The sequence below is a fragment of the Mus musculus genome, chromosome 17, assembly GCF_000001635.26.
Source record: "Mus musculus strain C57BL/6J chromosome 17, GRCm38.p6 C57BL/6J".
In the NCBI taxonomy this organism is placed as follows: Eukaryota; Metazoa; Chordata; class Mammalia; order Rodentia; family Muridae; genus Mus; species Mus musculus.
The window spans coordinates 21416919-21437691 of NC_000083.6; the positions used below are offsets into that span (position 1 = coordinate 21416919).

General features: G+C 38.9%; 1 protein-coding gene across 7 annotated transcripts; it reads left to right on the forward strand.

The window, feature by feature from the left end:
* The first annotated feature begins 6308 nt into the window (after window positions 1–6308).
* On the forward strand, window positions 6309–18466 carry Zfp54 (zinc finger protein 54). Of its 7 annotated transcripts, none has more exons than NM_001379356.1 (5): window positions 6326–6643; window positions 10414–10453; window positions 10819–10910; window positions 13277–13403; window positions 16485–18240. In NM_001379356.1, exons 3-5 carry the CDS (start codon window positions 10881–10883, stop codon window positions 18083–18085), a joined length of 1758 nt encoding a protein of 585 aa, NP_001366285.1. In that variant the 5' UTR covers window positions 6326–6643; window positions 10414–10453; window positions 10819–10880; the 3' UTR covers window positions 18086–18240. The 7 variants fall into 7 exon arrangements, with proteins under 7 accessions (NP_035890.2, XP_030105621.1, NP_001366285.1 ...); NM_001379357.1 differs by having other exon boundaries at window positions 6326–6399; NM_001379358.1 differs by having other exon boundaries at window positions 6577–7871.
* Window positions 18467–20773: the final 2307 nt, after the last annotated feature.

The window sequence follows — 20773 nt, forward strand, 5'->3', positions numbered from 1 at the left end:
TATATTCATCCTGCCAATCCATGAGCATGGGAGATCTTTCAATCCTCTGAGATCTTCTTCAATTTCTTTCTTCAGAAAATTGAAGTTCTTGTCATACAGATCTTTCACCTCCTTAGAATCACACCAAGTTATTTTATATTTTTTGTGACTATTGTGAAGGGTGCTGTTTCCCTAATTTCTTTCTCATCCTGTTTATTCTTTGTGTAGAGAAAGGCTACTGATTTGTTTGAGTTAATTTTATATCCAGGTACTGTACTGAAGCTGTTTATAAGGCTTAGGAGTTCTCTGGTGGAATTTTTAGGATAACTTATATATACTATCATATCATCGGCAAATAGTGATATTTTGACTTTTTCCTTTCCAATTTATATCCTCTTGATCTCTTTTTGTTATCGAATTGCTCTGGCTAGGAGTTCAAGTACTATATTGAGTAGGTAGGGAGAAAGTGGGCAGCCTTGTCTAGTCCCCGATTTTAGTGTAATTGTTTCCAGCTTCTTTCCATGTACTTTGATGTTGGCTACTGGTTTGCTGTAGATTGTTTTTATTATGTTTAGATATGGGCCTTGAATTCCTGAACTTTTCATGACTTTTATCATGAAGGGGTGTTGGATTTTGTCAAATGCTCTCTCAGCGTGTAAAGAGATTTTTGTCTTTGAGTTTGTATATATACTGGATTACGTTGATGGATTTCTGTATATTAAACCATCCATGCATCCCTGAGATGAAGCCTACTTGGCCATGATGGATGATCATTTTGGTGTGTTCTTGGATTCAGTTTATGGGGATTTTATTGAGTATTTTTGCATCAATATTCATAAGGGAAATTGGTCTGAAGTTCTCTATCTTTGCTGGATCTTTATGTGGTTTAGGTATCAGAGTAATTGTGGCTTCATAGAATGAATTGGGTAGAGTACCTTTCTGTTTCTCTTTTCTGGAATAGTTTGAGAAGAACTGGAATTAGGTCTTCTTTGAAGGTCTGATAGAAATCTGCACTAAACCCATATGGTCCTGGGCTTTTTTTGGTTGGGAGACTATTAATGACTGCTTCTATTTCTTTAGGGGATATAGGAGTGTTTAGATCATTAACCTGATCTTGATTTAACTTTGGTACCTGGTATCTGTCTAGAAACTTGCCCATTTCATCCAGGTTCTCTAGTTTTTTTTTGAGTATAGCCTGTTGTAGAAGGATCTGATGGTGTTTTGGATTTCTTCAGGATCTGTTGTTATGTCTCCCTTTTCATTTATGATTTTGTTAATTAGGATGATTTCCCTGTGCCCTCTAGTAAGTCTGGCTAAGGGTTTATCTATCTTGTTGATTTTCTCAAAGAACCAGCTCCTGGTTTGGTTGGTTCTTTGAATAGTTCTTTTTGTTTCTGCTTGGTTGATTTCGGCCCTGAGTTTGATTATTTCCTGCTGTCTACTCCTTTTAGGTGAATTTCCTTCCTTTTGTTCTAGAGCTTTTAGGTGTACTGTCAAGCTGCTAGTGTATGCTCTCTCTAGTATCTTTTTGGAGGCACTCAGAGTTATGAGTTTTCCTCTCAGGAATGCTTTCATTGTGTCCCATAAGTTTGGGTATGATGTGGCTTCATTTTCATTAAACTGTAAAAAGTCTTTAATTTCTTTATTTCTTCCTTAACCAAGATATCGTTGAGGAGAGTGCTGTTCAGTTTCCATGTGAATGTTGGCTTTCTAATATTTATGTTGTTATTGAAGATCAGCCTTAGTCCATGGTGATCAGATAGAATGCATGGGACAATTTCAATACTTTTGTATCTGTTAAGGCCTGTTTTGTGACCAATTATAGGGTCAGTTTTGGAGAAGGTACCATGAGGTGCTGAGAAGAAGGTGTATCCTTTTGTTTTAGGATAAAATGTTCTGTTATCTGTTAAATCCATTTGTTTCATAACTTCTGTTAGTTTCACTGTGTCTGTTTAGTTTCTGTTTCCACGATCTGTCCATTGATAAAAATGGGGTGTTGAAGTCTCCCATTATTATTGTGTGAGGTGCAATGTGTGCTTTGAGCTTTACTAAGTTTCTTTAATGAATGTGGCTGCCCTTGCATTTGGAGCATAGATATTCAGAATTGAGAGTTCCTCATGGAGGATTTTACCTTTGATGTGTATGAAGTGCCCCTCTTGTCTTTTTTGATAACTTTGGGTTGGAAGTCAATTTTATTCGATATTAGAATGGTTACTCCAGCTTGTTTCTTCAGACCATTTGCTTGGAAAATTGTTTTCCATCTTTCACTCTGAAGTAGTGTCTGTCTTTTTCCCTGAGATGGGTTTCCTGTATGCAGCAAAATGTGTCCTGTTTGTGTAGCCAGTCTGTTAATCTATATCTTTTTATTGGGGAATTGAGTCCATTGATATTCAGACATATTAAGGAAAAGTAATTGTTGCTTCCTGTCATTTTTATTGTTAGGGGTATGATTCTGTTCTTGTGGCTGTCTTCTTTTAGGTTTGTTAAAGGATTACTTTATTGCTTTTTCTAGGGCATAGTTTCTGTCCTTGTATTGATGTTTTCCCATTATTATCCTTTGAAGGATTGGATTCATGGAAAGATATTGTGTGAATTTGGTTTTGTCATGGAATACTTTGGTTTCTCCATCTATGGTAATTGAGAGTTTTGCTGGCTATAGTAGCCTGGGCTGGCATTTGTGTTCTCTTAGTGTCTGTATAACATCTGTCCAGGATCTTCTGGCTTTCATAGTCTCTGGTGAGAAGTCTGGAGTAATTCTAATAGGCCTGCCGTTATATGTTACTTGACCTTTTCCCCTTACTGCTTTTAATATTTTCTCTTTATTTAGTGCATTTGTTGTTCTGATTATTATGTGTCAGGAGGAATTTCTTTTCTGGTCCAGTCTATTTGGAGTTCTGTAGGCTTCTTGTATGTTCATGGGCATCTCTTTCTTTAGGTATGTGAAGTTTTCTTCTATGATTTTGTTGAAGATATTTGCTGGTCCTTTAAGTTGAAACCCTTCATATCCATCTACTCCTATTAACCATAGGTTTGGTCTTCTCATTGTGTCCTGGATTTCCTGGATGTTTTGAGTTAGGATTTCTTTTGCATTTTTCATTTTCTTTCATTGTTGTGTTCATGTTCTCTATGGAATCTTCTGCACCTGATATTTTCTCTTCCATCTCTTGTATTCTGTTGCTGATGCTCGCATCTATGGTTCCTGATTTCTTTCCTAGGGTTTCTATCTCCAGAGTTGTCTCCCTTTGGGTTTTCTTTATTGTTTCTACTTCCATTTTTAGATCCTGGATAGTTTTGTTCAATTCTATCACCTGTTTCGTAGTGTCTTCCTGTAACTCATCTACTCCTATTATCCATAGGTTTGGTCTTCTCACTGTGTCCTGGATTCCCTGGATGTTTTGAGTTAGGATCTTTTTGCATTTTGCATTTTCTTTGATTGTTGTTGTGTCCATGTTCTCTGTGGAATCTTCTGCACCTGATATTCTCTCTATCATCTCTTGTATTCTGTTGCTGATTCTCAAATCTATGGTTCCTGATTTCTTTCCCAGGGTTTCTATCTCCGGAGTTGGCTCCCTTTGGGTTTTCTTTATTGTTTCTACTTCCATTTTTAAATCCTGGATGGTTTTTTTTTTTTTCAATTCCATCACCTGTTTGTTAGTGTTTTCCTGTAACTCTCTAAGGGATTTTTGTGTTTTCTCTTTAAAGGCTTCTGTTTACCTGTGTTTTCCTGTATTTCCCTCTTAAAGTCCTCCATCATCATCATGAGAAGTGAATTTAGATCCATGTCTTGTTTTTCTGGTGTGATGGTGTATCCAGGACTTGCTAAGGTGGGAGAGTTTGGTTCTGATGATGCCAAGTAACCTTGGTTTCTTTTGCTTCTGTTCTTATGCTTGCCTCCTGCCATCTGATTATCTCAAGTGCTTGCTGCCCTTAATATATCTGATTGGAGCCTGTCGTTCCTATAACCCCAGTTGATTCAGGACGGCTCAGAGTCCAGCTTTCTCTGTGATATTTTTATTGTGGGCTCCTGTGAACCTGAGATTCTGGCTGTGTCAGAGTTTTTTTGCCAGTCAAGCTTCCGCTGAGACCCTGAAATACTGGTGGTGTGACCCAGCTCCTGTTATCCTGGGATCCTGTTGTCCTAAGATCCTAGGTGTGTTATAGTGCCTGGAAGTGGTATCTCCTTTGAGGACCATAAAGCTGTCTGGTCAGTGATCCTAAGATAGCGTGGAGAGTCCTCTGGGGACTGAGGGCATGTCCGCCAACTCGGTGCTGGTGCCAGCCAGAACGGACTTGTGCCCCTGGTCAAACTAGTTTTATGTTTCCCTTCTGCTGTCTCAGGTCTTGTGCGATTGGATTGGCACAGATGTTTTGTTCCACTCACCAGTGATCCTAAGATTGAGAGGAGAGTCCTCTGGGGACTTTGGCGGTGTCCATGGACTCCGAGCCCTAGATGACGAGGTGCTGGCCTAGTTGCAAAAATTTATTCTCTTTTTCTCCATCCCAGGGCCATGTTTGACCTCTGTGATGGCTATTTCTGGTTGTCAACTTGATTACATCTGGAATGAGCTACAATTCAGAAATGGAATGCACACCTGTGATCCAGATCTTGAAGCTGGAAGACAGGTTTCTGACCTGGATCTTCAAAATGGAGATCTTGAGGCATAGTGGCCATGAAAATCTTAGGTCCAGGCAAGGTAGTATCCACCTTTAATTCCAGGACACTGAAGCAGGCAGAGTTCTAGGCCTGGAACAAAGCAAGTCCCAGATCCAGGCGTGGTAGTACACACCTTTAATCTGGGCCACACCTTCTACTAGAGGGCTACATAAGGACACTGGAAGAAGGAAGATTCACTCTTCTTCAACCACTCACCAGCATATCTGTTGAAACCTACTTCCATAGAAGACCAGCTTAAACAACTAGCTTCATGGGACTGAGCAACTATTAGAATCTTGGACTTCCCATTCACAGCTTCCCATTGTTGGGTTAGTTGGACTACAGACTGTAAGTCATTACAATAAATCCCCTTAATGTATATAGAGATATTCCATAAGTTATGTGACTCTAGAGAATCCTAACTAAGACACAAGTTGGTACCAGGATTGGTTCTAGAGGAGCAGAAGTATAAGAATGAATGTCTTAAGAATCTGGAATCCGTTTAATAATTTGTCAGCATCTTCTAATTCACTAGGCACCTTCAACTCCTGAAATTTCTCCAGATACTTTCTCCCCTGGGAGCTTGGAGAATATAGGAGGCCAGTGGTGGAAACTATATGCAAATGCCTTTGATTATCTTGATTCATCAACTGTGACTGGTGTGAATTAGGTGACCCTGTACACGAAGTTTTCTACAATTTGGAGGGAAATAAGAAAACTGATTTGCCTGGCTTGTTGCTCTTAGTATCTCTGGACAAAAACTGGCGAGAGGGGCAACAGCACATTTGAAGAGTTTTGTTCTTGCCCTTTTCCTTGTGCCAGACCTTAGGGTTGGAGATACTGCTACTCAATTGAATGAATTAAATGTAATGGATTTAATTTTGCCCCAAGGTAACAAAGGCCAGGTGGCAGCATCGAATCACCAGAGACAAGGTGATCATAGTTATTATAGTGGGCAATGTAGACAAAACATTCATAATGACCTACCCCATAATGATCACAACTCTGCATTGTGATTACTGTAGTTTTTTACAGTGGTCTCTGTAGTAGAGAAAAGTTTCTTGATAAGGGGTGAAGACTAAGCTTATTCGTGGGCAGGAGAGAAAATGTTTAGTTTATTCTTTGGGATTATGCTGGGTTAGTACAGTCTGTTTTATCTCAAAGCACTTTTATCTTGAGTCACAGAAGACAAACTCCTCTCTGAATTAGGAAAATGGCAAGACCACCATCTAGTGGTGAAAGCCATGCAGCTCAAGATAAATTCACTGACTTCTTGAGACACCTATTTCTTTTCAAAATCCAAGTTCTTTAAATGTCTCTCCGCAAGTCAAATTTTCAGGATTTGGTTTTGACTTGTCATTTTTGTGTGTTGGGATTGTTTGGGATAAGTTTGTCGCTCACGGGCTGGTAGTCAAGTCGAGGTGTAAGGCTATCTTTTATCTGAAGGGTTCAGAACTCAGTATGGTGGTCAGATATCCGGGTGCAGCGTCCTGTCAGATCCAGTTCTAGTCTACGCTGACAGCAAACTTGTGGGGAGTCTGTGGAGAGCGGGTTCAGAGAAGCTTGACAGCTGGAACTGTGTGGACCGCAGCCTGAGACTGATAGGGAGGGACCTGTCTCCGGGGGGGTGGGGCCACTCACCGGAAACAGCCGTTGGGGACAGTATATGGGTGTGGAGGAAGTGTGTTGTGTGGAGGAAGTGTGTTGAATGGAGCTGGGATTAGAGGAGTGGCGTGATAGCTGGGACTGTTCTTTAGTGAACCTAGGTAAGTTGACTGAGGAGCCAAACCCAAAAGTGGCAAGGACGTCTTCCTCGAGGAACTCGCTGGCATGCACCGTGGAGAATCTTGTGATGCAGACCTGGAGTCAGAGGATACAAGAAGGGTTTCAAGGGGACGCAAAAAACTACCCTGAGCCTCAGGTGCCGCGCGGGGCATCCTGGGAGAGTCAGCAGGCAGCAGCCCAACCGGTGGAACCACAGCCCAGTGGGGGAGGGCTGTAACCTACCAGGTTAGAGGAGCTAAGGGGCTGGGAAAGGGAAGGAATCAGACAGGGGTGAGATATTTCCTCGGCTACTCATAAAAATGACAGCTCTCAAAATTCTGCTCTTCATGTCTTGCCCTTGCCCATAGATTTTAGACCATACTAAGTTGATGAATACTGATTTTTTTTCCATTTATTCTCTTGGCAAATTTTTCTTATAGAAGTACTCTAGTGGAGTATTTGAAACTATCTGTTAATATTGGCAAACGTGTTTGGTTTGGTTGTTGTTTTTGTTTTGTTCTTGTTATTTTGCTATGATAGAAAGGACAACGCTCCTGAAATTTACATTAGTCCACACTAATTTCTTTGTATACCTGGGAACTTGGCACCTACGGAGAGGTTTTAACTATCAGTAATGAAAGGAACATGTAAGGAATTTTTAAGAGCAAGGGCATCTTTGCAGTCAGGAGCAAAAGCAATACAACAAAGTCACACCACACAACAAACATCGTGCAAGAGATATATTGCAGATAAACAGAATGGCAGCTACTCTGAAAGGGAAGAGAGTTGGAAGGCTAGGCAGAGGGATGGGTGTTTATAGTGTCTTTGGAGCATGTGAAATGACGTACTGGAAAAGAACAGTGGGTCCTGAAGTATTGCTTGGTCATTAAAGCTGGAACAATGTAATCTGTTAACACTGAGTAATGAAGGGATTTCCAGGTTTTAAGGCCCTGGAGGCACTGAAATGACTAGCCTCCCCTCCTACCCCAGCATCATCCCCAGGTTTCTCTTAGGGCCATAACTGCCATTTCCAGCCCCTTGGGTCAGAAAGTGGCCAAGCTGCTGTCCTAAAGAGAAAGAGAGAGAGAGAGAAAAAAAAAGTCCATGATCAAGCTACAAAGGCTTCCATCATTTTCAGTTCATGATAAGTTCAGAACTTTATTAGTGTATATTATTCTCATTCCAATCATCCAGTTTCATTTCTACCCATAAGTTTTCAAGAAGCTGTGATTGGAAGTGAGGTTCACGCTAGACTAACTGAAAATGTTTTCTAAATATTTTTCAATATTCTGACACTGAATGGCATTTGGGGGATCATTGTACAGTCTTCAGTTTTGTTCCTCTTTATTGACTGAGCACAGTACTGTGCTAGGAATCCAAGTACAGGCTCACTGATCATCCAGATCAGCTCACCTGTGGAACAGAACACAGACCTGGAAGGTGGACAGGGAGGAGACAGTAGCTAAGGATCCAGGTATGTTGGGGGATTGGTCAAGGGAAGGCAAGGGGTTCAGGTAAATGTGGAAGTGGGCCATGAGATCAGTTTTGCCACATTCTGTTTCACTAGAAATAATTCTAGAGACTTCCACTGAGAAAAATCTCCTCAGGATTATCCTAATATAGAGATGAGAAGACTTTCTACAGAAGAATTGATACTAGGAGGCAATAAACTTTTACTTGATTGTACATGTGAGTGATGCTGTCCTTATTCCATACACATCACTGATCAGATCTTCAGAAATGGTTTTCGTTTCAGCAATTTTAATGTATTATAAAATGATGAAAATTAATCTCTAGATGTAGTGTTTAATGATTTTTGGAGCAAGAACAACAGGCACAGCTAACTGTTGAGCTATCTCTCCACCCCATTTTAAATGTTATTTATGTGAGTATAAATAATAGAAAATGGTATAAAACCATTCTAATCACTTTGATGTAGATGATGCAAAATCTTCAATTTACATAGGCATTTATGATTTTTAATAATTTTCTTTTAGTTATTGTTGTATGATTGTGTGAGTTCCTAAACATAAAAATACAGTCTACTCAGTCTGTATGTTTTCAGGGATGTATTGGAGAGCCACATGGTGGACTATCTCTGGGGAAGACTGTTTCTCCAATTCTCAGAATTCTTTAGTGTTTGACTAGAATCGAGGTCTAGTGATTTTTCTCCCTGCCTTATCAGCATGTCTCTTGGTGTTGCCCTTGTTCAGCTTATGTTTAGACAGTCATGTTTGTAAGATTTCAAGAATGTAGCTTTTCTGACATTTCTTTTTTTTAAAAGATTTATTTATTTATTTATTATATGTAAGTACACTGTAGCTGTCCTCAGACACTCCAGAAGAGGGAGTCAGATCTCGTTACAGATGGTTGTGAGCCACCATGTGGTTGCTGGGATTTGAACTCCTGACTTTTGGGAGAGCAGTCGGGTACTCTTACCCACTGAGCCATCTCACCAGCCCCTTTTCTGACATTTCTAAGAGACACAGTCTTAGCACAAATATCCTGTTCCTCTTGCTGTTAAAATGCACTCTTCTGCTGCCATCCCTTCTCAGTGATCCCTAAACCTTAGATACTGGACTTGTGTTGTTTATGTGTAAGCTGTGGCTGAGCATCACAACTCTGCATTTTGACTGGTTGTGATTTTCTGTATAATCTCCATGTGTTCCAAAAAGACCTTTCCTTGATGAAAGATGAGAGACCATTTACATATGAAAATTATGATGAATATATAGAGTACTGCTATTTGGGATTATGCTGGCTTAGTAAATTATTGGTTGTAGCTTCTCCTCCAAGGTCCATGACTTGGTAAGCCCTGGGGAAAACTGTCTAGGTTTCCAGTACTAGGTGTGATTTCCCACTTATTGAGGTCTTAGGTCCGATTCGAAGCTGTTGGTTACTGCCAAGGTATGTGTGCCACTCTTGCATCCTTGCGATATAATGCAGTACAGATCATTGTTATGGTTCATTGGTGTCATTGCTGGGTAGGACTGTTGGTAAGCTCTCTCCTTTGGAAGCTTGCATGTTGCCTTCTAGTACCATGAAAGCTAGTCCCCAGGGAGGACCATTTAATGTCAGATCTAACTTGAGACCTGGATTCTGTATATGAATCTGATAGCATCTTTAACAATGGGGCCTCACTATCTACTGCTGGGAGAGAACCAAAGGCAAAATCAATAGCCTATAATGTTTTGGAAATCTCTTAAACAACTGTGACCAATAATCTAAAAGGAGCTTGGTATTGGTAGTTTTATTTTTTAAAAAAAATCTATGGCTCTTATAGGGACTATTATCAACCTAAATGGGAAGCTTTCATTTATATACTCAATATATGTGTATATACAGACAGGCACTTTTCATAGTTGGATTATATGATTCCTTCTTACTTTTCAGACATCCTTCGCTATTTTATCGTATTTTTTGTGTTTATATTTGTTTCTTAAATCCCTACTCCTGTTTTTCCTTCTTCCCCTTAATATCACTTTTCCCTATTATCGCTTGTCTATTGCTCCCCCATATCCCACCATGATCTGCTTTTATATTTCTTGTTACTGCAGTTACTTCAGGTTGAGAACTCACATCTGAAGGGTTGGAGCTAGGAACTTTCTATGAGGCAGAACATGCAATGTCGTTCTAGGTCTGTCTTAGCTCACTCAGTATAATCATTTCTAGGTCCATCCATTTATCTGAGAATCTGAGTTCAGTTTTCATAACAGCTATGTAATATTCCATAGTGTACATGTACCACATTTTCACTATCCATTTGTCAGTTGAAGGATATTTACGTTGTTTCCAGTTGTAGCTATCGTGACTATAGCAGCAGTGAACATGAGAGAGCATGTATCTGTAGAATAGAATGTATAGTTCTTTGAGCATATATCAAGGAGTCAACCATCTGGGTCATGTGCTAGACTTATTTAACTGGAGGATTTGTTTATTTAATTGAGGATCCTCCATGATGATTTCCAGAGGGGTTAGATTTTGATGCTCATAGGTTTTTTTTATGTTCTTCCTAGGTGGATTATTGGTAGAATTCTTCCTTCTCTGAGAGAATTGGTAATTTGCTTTCTTTTTTATGAGTGGCTATTTTGATTTGCCTTATGGATAATTCCTGTATATACTTTACCTGTAACTTTCTATGACCTGTTGCTACTATATCCTATGTACTGTGAAATCCAATTGTGTTAAATATACTTATGTCTCCTTAATTTTGAGAGAATATTTTCTGCATGCAGTATATGGTTGATAATGGTTTTCTCTTCACACTTTAAATGCCTTTCAATGCTCTCCTGGCTTTGGGATCACTTACCAGACACCGGGTAATATTCTGTTGCTTGGATCTCTTCATGTGGTACGACATTGTTCTTTATCCACATTCAGTACTAATTTTACTTCTCCTGTTTGACTCCTCCATATTAAAGGTCCACTTGTCATCTATTCATTATTCTTCAAAGAGAAATTCAAAGAAGAGAAACAACAAGAAATGGCTGATTCTTCAGTCAACTTGTCCCAGGTCAGTGTTCATATGCACTCTTTTTCTAACACTGTTATAGTTTGAGACATTGCAAGTCTTTAATTTTCTGCTTTTGATAATTTAACTTTATCATAAAAAAATATTGGAAACAAACAAACAAAAGCACATACTGAAATTAACCAACCCAAAGACTATACAACTCAATACACTTTTATGCAGTTATAGTAGTCATTGGGAAAGAAGCTCTGGAGCCTTGGATGTGATTTTATGTTTTCAATATATCTTTATGAACTGATCCACCACTAAAACATGTGACAGAACTAGAACTAGGAAGCAATTATCTTTAGATTCTTTTTCATAGCTGGTGGTCATTACTTGCATTCAGTGGTACCTCAATCCCTAATATTTAAACTTTTTGTGTTTTCTTTTCTGCATGTTCTGCTGTGCTCCTCTGTACATTGTTTTCATATAGATATGTTATTGGCTAGATTCTGCATATGACCTCACTTAATAGTACACATACTTAAGTCCAACCATTTTTCTGCTAATTTTGATTATATTTTTCTCTTTAGTAGAATAGTATTTCATTTTATATGTATCCATTTTCATTATCCATCTGTCTGTGGACTAACAATTAGATTGATTCGAATTCTTTCCTATGGTGGATAAGGCAGCAGTATGCACGGGGTATAAATATCTCTAGAGTAGGGTGTGGACTTTGCTAGATATATCCATAGAATTGTAATAGCTAGTAATAATATGATTCCATCTCTAAATATTTGAATAATTTCCAAACTGATTTTTACAATGGCTAAATTAATTTTCAAACATCAACACACACACACACACACACACACACACACACACACACACACACACTCACCCAAAGAGTGACTAGGGTATCTTTTTCTCCACAGTCTCTCTAACATTTGTTGTCAGACTGATTAACAGCCATTCTGCCTGGGGTGAGGCACTAATTAAAGTGGTTTTGCTTTGCATTTCTATGACAGCATTTATTGACCATTTGTGTTTTTTTCTGTTCAAAGTGTCTGATTTCAGTTCATTTGCCCATTTGTTGATTGGCAGTTTTATTTTTATTTATTTTTTGACAGGCAAGTATGTAATGCTATATTGTTTTCATAAGTGACTCCTGCTTACACTGAGTAAATTGTACATAGCTTTCCAACAGTACTTGAACAAGAAGTCTACAAGAAACAGCTTCATCGGGGGCTGGAGAGATGGCTCAGTGGGTAAGAGCACTGACTGCTCTTCTGAAGGTCCTGAGTTCAAATCCCAGCAACCACATGGTGGCTCACAACCACTCACAATGAGATCTGATGACCTCCTCCGGTGTGTCTAAAGACAGCTACAGTGTACTTACATATAATAATAAATAAATCTAAAAAAAAAAGAAAGAAACAGCTTCATACCTCAAACAGTTTCATGTGTGCCTTGTGCCCATGGGCTGACAACAAGTCTCAGTGTCCACTGTGGTGTTCTTAGATTGCCAGTTTTATTTCCTTGGTTTCTGTAACTGTTAGTGAATTCTAGATATTAGCCACAATCCAGAGTGTTGCTGGTACAGATTCTCTCCCATTCTGTTGGTGTCTGTGTGCCCTGCTGATAATTCCCTTTATTGGAGAGAATCTTTACATTCATATTGTCCCTCCTGTTGATACTTGGGTTAAATCCTGTGCTGTTGGTGTCCTTTCTATTCAATAAGTCCTTGCCCATCCCAGTATCACCAGGATGGTGCAGTTTTTTTTTTTATCTGTTTGATAGTGTCTCAAACATTTTAAAATTAATTCCATAGATTACTTGCTTTTTATGTTAATGTTAAAATAGCCAGTATGTAGTATTGATTCACTCCTCCTTACAGTGGGGGAAAAAAGCCAAAACTGTTCCACAATGAATCAATCATATATTCTTCCTTCCATATCTACCTCTTAACTCCATAATGATGTACATTGGACATCCCAAGCGAGCATTGTAGATTAGAATCATGCAAGGCCCCAGTACAGACAGGATTGATTCAGAGTCAGTATTCTAGGGTGATCTTCAGGTACAGCATTTCAAAGCACATTTCCATGTCATGAATTTTCCTTCTCAGACATGTGCACTGTGATGCAGTGAGACATAAACACAGTAGTATAACAGATACTTAGACATGTCCAGACCTGAAATGTTTGTCTTGTTTCATGGATATGCTGTGAGACTATTGTTTAACCCTGTTTTCACAGAGTTAGAACATGTATTATGGAGTGTAGCTATGTTAGAAATCACCTGACTAAGTAACTGTCTTTGGTCATCTACATCCAAAATTTATTTAAGTCCCTATCTACTCAGGAAACCACTCTCCCATATATCACATATTCAAATTAAATTTTTTTGTTGTTTTGTTTTAGGGTCTGTTGACATTCCGGGATGTGACTGTGGACTTCTCCCAGGAGGAGTGGGAATGCCTGGACTCTGCTCAGAGGGCTCTGTACATTGAAGTGATGTTGGAGAATTACAGCAACCTGGTATATGTCGGTGAGAACATTTTTGCTTAAAGAACTCCCAACTGATACTTTGTATGTCATTATAGGTCATAAACTCTCTGTTAAGCTGTCTTGGAAACAGCAGGCAACTAGGGAATGCTTGGTAGTAGGAAAAAAACTTTATCATGGTGTTTGTTTTTTCTTTTCAGTTTTCATTTTAGTGGACTCATGCCCCCTTCAGTTTGGTTTCAGTGTGTATTCAGAAACTCAGTAATGTGTAATATTTGTACCATATCTTTTTTCCCTTTTATTGAAAACAGATTCTTATACAATACATCCCGATTAGTTTTCCCTCCCTCTACTACTCACTGTTTCTCCTATGCTCCCCTCCCCTCAATATCCACTCACTTTCTATCATTAGAAAAGAACATGGAGGGGGCTGGTGAGATGGCTCAGTGGGTTAGAGCACCCGACTGCTCTTCCGAAGGTCCAGAGTTCAAATCCCAGCAACCACATGGTGGCTCACAACCATCCGTAACGAGATCTGACTCCCTCTTCTGGTGTGTCTGAAGACAGCTACAATGTACTTACATATAATAAATAAATAAATAAATAAAAAAAAAAAAAAAAAAGAAAAGAACATGGTTTTAAGAGATAACAAGACTAACAAAATAACATATGATAATGTAAAGCAAAATCCATCATATTGAAATAAGAAAAAGTAACCCAACAGAAGTAAAGGATTCCTAAGAATGGGCAAGAGAATCAGAGAACCATTCATTCTCACACTCAGGAGTCATATAATACTAAGGTGAACTCTATAGTATATAATGCAGAGGACCAGGTGCAGACCCATGTAGGCCCTGTGCCTTCTACTTCAGTCCCTTGAGTTCATTTGCTCTTGCCTACTTAATTCAGAGGGTCTTGTCCTGGTATCCTCCATCTTACCTGGCTCTTACACTTTCTGCCTCGACTTCGTGGTTCCTTGAACTCTGGGGGGGAGGGATTTGATGGAGCCCTCCGTGAAGACTTTTTCTCCTTCTGATGTCTGACTCTGGGCCTCTGCATCTGTTCCCATCTGCATCTCATGATGACTGAATAAGGCACTGACCTATGTGTACAGCAGAATAGAATGAGGAGTCATTTTGTTCATACTTCTATATTTAATTTTATACAAGTAGTACTTGATTTTATTCTAGGTTTCTGGGCTGTCTAGGCTCTGGTTCTTGGTTATGCAAGCAGTTTTGATATGACTTTCATCTTATGGATTGAGCCTTAAGTCGAATCAGATATTGGTTGGCTACTCCCACAGTATCTGTTCCACCATTGCTGGCATATCTTGTGGGCAAGACAGATTGTAGGTCACAGATTTTGTAGATGGTTGCAGCCATATCTTAAAACTCCATATCATTATTGCATTTGAAATACTTGTAATTGTGAGAAAAACTCAACATGTTCAAAGAGAAAATTTTCCCCAATTATATTAAAGATCTGATTGGAAAATCATCCTTAGATTGCTCTATTTTATCTTCTCTTCATACACTGAACACAGTACTGTGTTAGATGTGTATGTTCTTTCTAAGAATTCTTGCATGGGTCCTGGGCTATCTCACAGAACACATGGATTATTATATTCAAGGTATATCTGGTCACCTGTCTGGAGCAAACGTGAGTACCCTGATATGGGGAGAAGATATGGTAGCCATTATCAGGGTGGACAAAAGAATGAGCGGGAGAACAGTGATGGCTTCAAGTGAAAGAGAAAGAAAGAACTGAAAATGTTTTTCTATATGCAGTTCCAAATAGAAAGAATTCCTGATCATTTAATTTACAGTGCATCTGCCTATTGTAACTGTTAGAAGACATTGTGCCTTAGTGCACCTGAATTGTGGTGACTTAATACTGGTATAAAATGCAATTTTACTTAGCTATGATGACATCAGATTAGGATAATTTTACAAATTATAAGCCTAATGTGAGTCCATGAAATAGCATTGTTCTGTAATTGCCTTCCTTATATGTAGGTATTCATTCATATTACATCCTTCATTTTCTTCTCAGTGGAGGATACACAGACACCTTTCTGGAAGATGATCTCAGGAGTCAGTGTAGAAAGTTGACTTAAAAACAACTATGTGGCCAGGCGGTGGTGGTGCACGCTTTTAATCCCAGCTCTTGGGAGGCAAAGGCAGGTGGATTTCTGAGTTCAAGGCCAGCCTGGTCTAGAGTGAGTTCCAGGACAGCCAGGGCTATACAGAGAAACCCTGTCTCAAAAAAAAAACAAAAAAACAAAACCAAAACAAAACAAAACAAAACAAACAAGCAAACAAAAAACCCCAACTATATAAGGAAAGTTAAGAAACATAGCAGTGGATGTTCCAGGATGGGATAGATAACCAATAGTGGTCCTCTCCTCTGTCAGAGCTGAAGGGGAGGAGAAATGGGGGGGGGGAACTCTGGGAGAGAGGGTTGGGGTAGACATTGTAATTAGGGTGTAAAGTAAGTAAGTAAATAAATAAACACCAATCAAATTGACAGCTAGAGGACAGAGAGACAGACAGACAGACAACAGTGTGTGGAACTCAAACAATGCAGGAAAGAAATATTCGATAGCTGCTCATTATAGCCTTCACTCATCATCTAGAGCCTCTGATATATGGCAGATTGCATCAATTACTTTTGAAGAATCAATCTTTCTCTCCCTCTTAGAAAAAAAAATCCCTTGATGCTTTTAACTAAGACTTTAATGTTACAACAAATTGGGTTTCCTGAAAAGGAATCTTTATTTATTGTATATTAGTTTACACAAGTGTTGTGAACCTGAATTGCATTAAACTCTTCATCACTTTCTGAGAAAAAAATATTTAAAAATAGACACATATATTCTATATATAGTCTGTCACTCAGCCCCATCCCAAAGCTACATACTGATTTTTCAATTACTTGTTTTATCTGCCTTGAAGACTATTACTCGGTTTTTCTGAGAATTCATACAATTAGAGTGAAAGAAATATGTCAATTTCCATGAGTTCTATGCTAAGTACTTCTAATAGAGAACATGAACATAGTAAAACATTCTCAAATGTTTAAATTTGGAACAAGCCCTATTAATCTGAATTGTACTCATTTTCAGAGAACTACTGCATATGTGATACAGTCTGTCAACATGTGAAGACTGAAAAGGAGTCTTGTAATGAGCTTGGTGAAATGCTTCATGAACCCTCCAACTGTGCCCTTTATAATAGAAGCGACACTACAGAAGCCTCTAACAACTACAGATGCTGTAAGGACCAGGATGCCTCTCTTGACTCATCAAACCCAGATAGACTTAAAAGCACGCACACTGGAAAAGAACGTTGTGAATCTAAAGACTGTGCGAAATCTTCCAGTTTGTGTTCCAGCATTGCTCAAGATCAGAGAACAAACAGTACAAACAAAGAACAGAGACAGGAAAAATATGATGACCATTTCATCTCTACACACAGTCTCATGCAACAAGCAATCTATATTGGAGAGAATCCACACCAGTGTATGAAATATGGGAAATGTTTCAGTAGTGCCTCAAGCCTCGGGGTACAGCAGAGAACTGATACTGGAAACAAACCCTACAAGTGCAATATTTGTGACAAATCCTTTACTGAGTGCTCAAGTCTTAAAGAACATCGAAAAACACATCAAAGACTTCGTGCTGGAACAAACCCTTACAAATGCAATGACTGTGGAAAGTCATTTTCATATTTGTCTGCACTTCAAAGTCATCATAAAAGGCATACTGGAGAGAAGAGGTACAAATGTAAAGAATGTGGCAAATCCTATGCCTACCGTACTGGTCTGAAGAGACATCAGAAAATCCATACTGCAGAGGAATGTTATAGTTGTCAATACTGTGGCAAGGTCTTTCATCAGCTTTCACACTTTAAAAGTCATTTCACACTCCATACTGGAGAGAAGCCTTACAAATGCAATGAGTGTCACAGATCTTTTCCCCACTATGTATTCTTTAGAAGGCATAAGAAAAATCATTCTCTACAGAAATCACACAAATGCAAAGAGTGTGGTAAGTCCTTTTTTATATTATCACATCTTAAAACTCATTACAGAATCCATACTGGTGAGAAGCCTTACAAATGTACAAAATGTGACAAACTCTTTACACAGTACTCACATCTTCGAAGACATCAAAGAATTTATACTGGAAAGAAACTTTATAGATGTGAGGTATGTGACAAATGGTTTACTCTGTCCTCAAGTCTCAGCAGACATCAGAAAATCCATACTGAAGCAAAAACTTACAAATGCAAGGACTGTGACATATTCTTTAACCACTACTCAAGTCTTAGAAGACATCAGAAGGTTCATACTGGAGAAAGACATTATACGTGTAAACAGTGTGGCAAGTCTTTTACTAGGGGCTCAACTCTTAGAGTACATCAGAGAATTCATACTGGAGAAAAACCTTACAAATGTAGTGAATGTGACAAATCATTTACCCAGGCCTCACAACTTAGAACACATCAGAGAGTTCATACTGGAGAGAAACCTTATGTATGTAAGGAATGTGGCAAATCACTTACTACATGTGCAATTCTTAGAGCACATCAGAAAATTCATACTGGAGAAAAACCTTACAAATGTATGGAATGTGACAGATCCTATATCCAATACTCACATCTTAAAAGACATCAGAAAGTTCATACTGGAGAGAAACATAAAATTGTAAATAATGTGACATAGCATTCATCCAGTATTCTCTCTGTGTTCAAATCCCAACATTATACATAATAGAAATATATGCATGAGAGACAGGGGAAAGCCTTTAATAAAGTTTTAAATCTTACAATTTATCACAAAGTTTGTCAAAATAAATTCCAAATGTGATTATATGAAAACCGTTTTGTTTTCTTTTTTTCTTTTGTGTGTGTGGATGCTTATATGTGTGCACTTTGCTGCTTACATCTCTGTGCACTACATGTATGCCTGGTGCCTATGGAGGCCAGATCCCCTGAAGCTGGACTTAATGACAGTTGTGAGCTGTTATATGTATGTTGGAAATTGAACCCTAATACATTCTAAGAACAGATGTTGCTTTTAACCTCTAGATGGTGCTTTTATCCTAGTCCCTGGGAAAAGCTGTAATAAAAATATTTGTCTTGTTCAGCATCCAAAAATTCATAATTTTAGGCATGGTTGTGCACTCAGTGGTCAGAGTCAAAGATGATCTCTGTTAATCAGAGGCTATCCTGGTATACATAGTTCCAGGACAGCCAGACCTACATATACCTATAACCATGAGCTATTATACCCAGATTCTTTGTTCCTGAAATAGTGACTCCTTGACTTAATTATTTATAAATAAATGCCTAGACCATAAGCTTTGGCATGTTCCTTGACTAATTCTGAAATTATATAACCTGTTCATTATATTCCTTATATGCTGCATGGCAGTTTACCTCTCCTCATCTTCATATGTCTGTCTCCTTATCGTCCAAGGTGGATCTTTCACACCTGTGACTACCTCCCTGTACTGGCTAGTTCTGTGTCAACTTGACACAGCTGGGGTTATCACAGAGAAAGGAGCTTCAGTTGAGGAAATGCCTCCATGAGATCCAACTCTAAGGCATTTTCTCAATTAGTGATCAAGGGGGAAAGGCCCCTTGTGGGTGGGACCATCTCTGGGCTGGTAGTCTTGGGTTCTATAAGAGAGCAGGCTGAGCAAGCCAGGGGAAGCAAGCCAGTAAAGAACATCCCTCCATGGCCTCTGCATCAGCTCCTGCTCCCTGACCTGCTTGAGTTCCAGTCCTGACTTCCTTTGGTGATGAACAGCAGCATGGAAGTGTAAGCCGAATAAACCCTTTCCTCCCCAACTTGCTTCTTGGTCATGATGTTTGTGCAGGAATAGAAACCCTGACTAAGACACTCCCAGAGTTCCAATCTCTCTATCTGAGGTCCCTGGAGACTTTTATTTTTCAAAACCTACTTTAGTAAGCATTCTCAAACACTTTAACCTCCAGCCCACCACCCATCATAGGTAGTGGAAAGGAAAGGTTAATAGGGCAAAAGAGGGCTTAGGCCTGTTTAGAAATAGTTCTTTGGGGTGATTCTAATCTTTATATAATGTCATAATAGCAGCAGTTCACACAAATCAGCAGCAGTAACTCCATTCACTTGCAACCACCATTCCTAAATCAGAAGAAAACACAAGGCTCTGCCAATCAGCCCCCTGAGACCAAAGAAGTGGCAAGAAGCCACCAGAACACCACCAGAAGTTCTTTGGTGCATTTCTCTCTACAAAGTCTCAACAAATGATCAGTGAAAAAGAAAAGGCAAACAAATACCCCAGTGTCATTCACTGTCTGTTGGGTTATATTTATACCTTTCCAAACACCAAGCATCAGCTCTAGCAAAATAGCTCATGCCCCTTTTCTAGGCAGCTTCCAGAACAACACCACATGTCTATTCCGAGCAAACCATCCTCCCACATGTCTGCCTCAACAGCCTCTCAGAAGACACTTTCCAGAAAAATATCACATGACACAACTGAGTCTCCAAAGAAACCAGACATTTCCAGCTCAGCTCCCATCTTTTATTTCCTGCCTATTGCTAATAAGCCATCAGCTTTTTTATTGAAGTTCTGCTTCCATACAGTACAGGAGATTTTCTCTACATATAACTTGTCTTAAAATCATAAAATGGACAAAATATAATATCATTGAATATATGACAAAGAGCTCTAATTGTGCTGGACATCACAAAGTTTATACTTCTGAGAAAAAAAAAAGTATAGCGTATAAAATCTCCATGTCTTGCTCGTCATTGGAAACTCAAGTTTAATTTTGCAAAGCCTTTACCTAGTGCTGAAATTGCTGATATCAAAGCAAATTCATTATGAAGAAAACACAAAATAGTAAAGTCTCATCTTCACTTTCAAAATCATCAACAAACAAAAGAAAAACTTTGAATTAAAACCCACATATGTTATTTGGCTGTTGGGGGCCAGGTGGAAGTACTCATTGTATTTTCTGTTTGTCTATGTTTACATCCTAATTTCTCACTTTAATTTTTATTTACAATCGAGTAATATAGCATGTTCTATAGATATGTATCGTATTTTCATTTACACATGTGTCAATTGATGGATGGATATCTGAGTTGATTCAAGGCCTAGATAGTGAATGAAGCAACAAGAACATGATGGGCAAGTGCTACTTGGTAAGATGGAATGTTGTTTTTAACACAAAAATACCAGCCACTCAATTTTACCAAATGAAGACACACCAGTCAGAGCGTGGTGTGAAAGCCTGCAAGCTCAGAGGCAGAGAAAACAATCAGCTGACCTTCCTATTCCACCGATGTCCCATAAGAAAAAGCTCTTTTCCTTCTCCATGCTGTATATATAAATATATATATTGGTTTTTTGAGACA

Bases quoted from the DNA above. Each gene is read 5' to 3' on its own strand.
- Zfp54 (NM_001379359.1), top strand. From the start codon at position 6,342: ATGGAGCTGGGATTAGAGGAGTGGCGTGATAGCTGGGACTGTTCTTTA. The intron at 6,400-10,818 runs GTAAGTTGACTG...TCCATATTAAAG, and splicing joins CTGTTCTTTAGTGAACCTAG to GTCCACTTGTCATCTATTCA. The intron at 10,911-13,276 runs GTCAGTGTTCAT...GTTTTGTTTTAG, and splicing joins CTTCAGTCAACTTGTCCCAG to GGTCTGTTGACATTCCGGGA.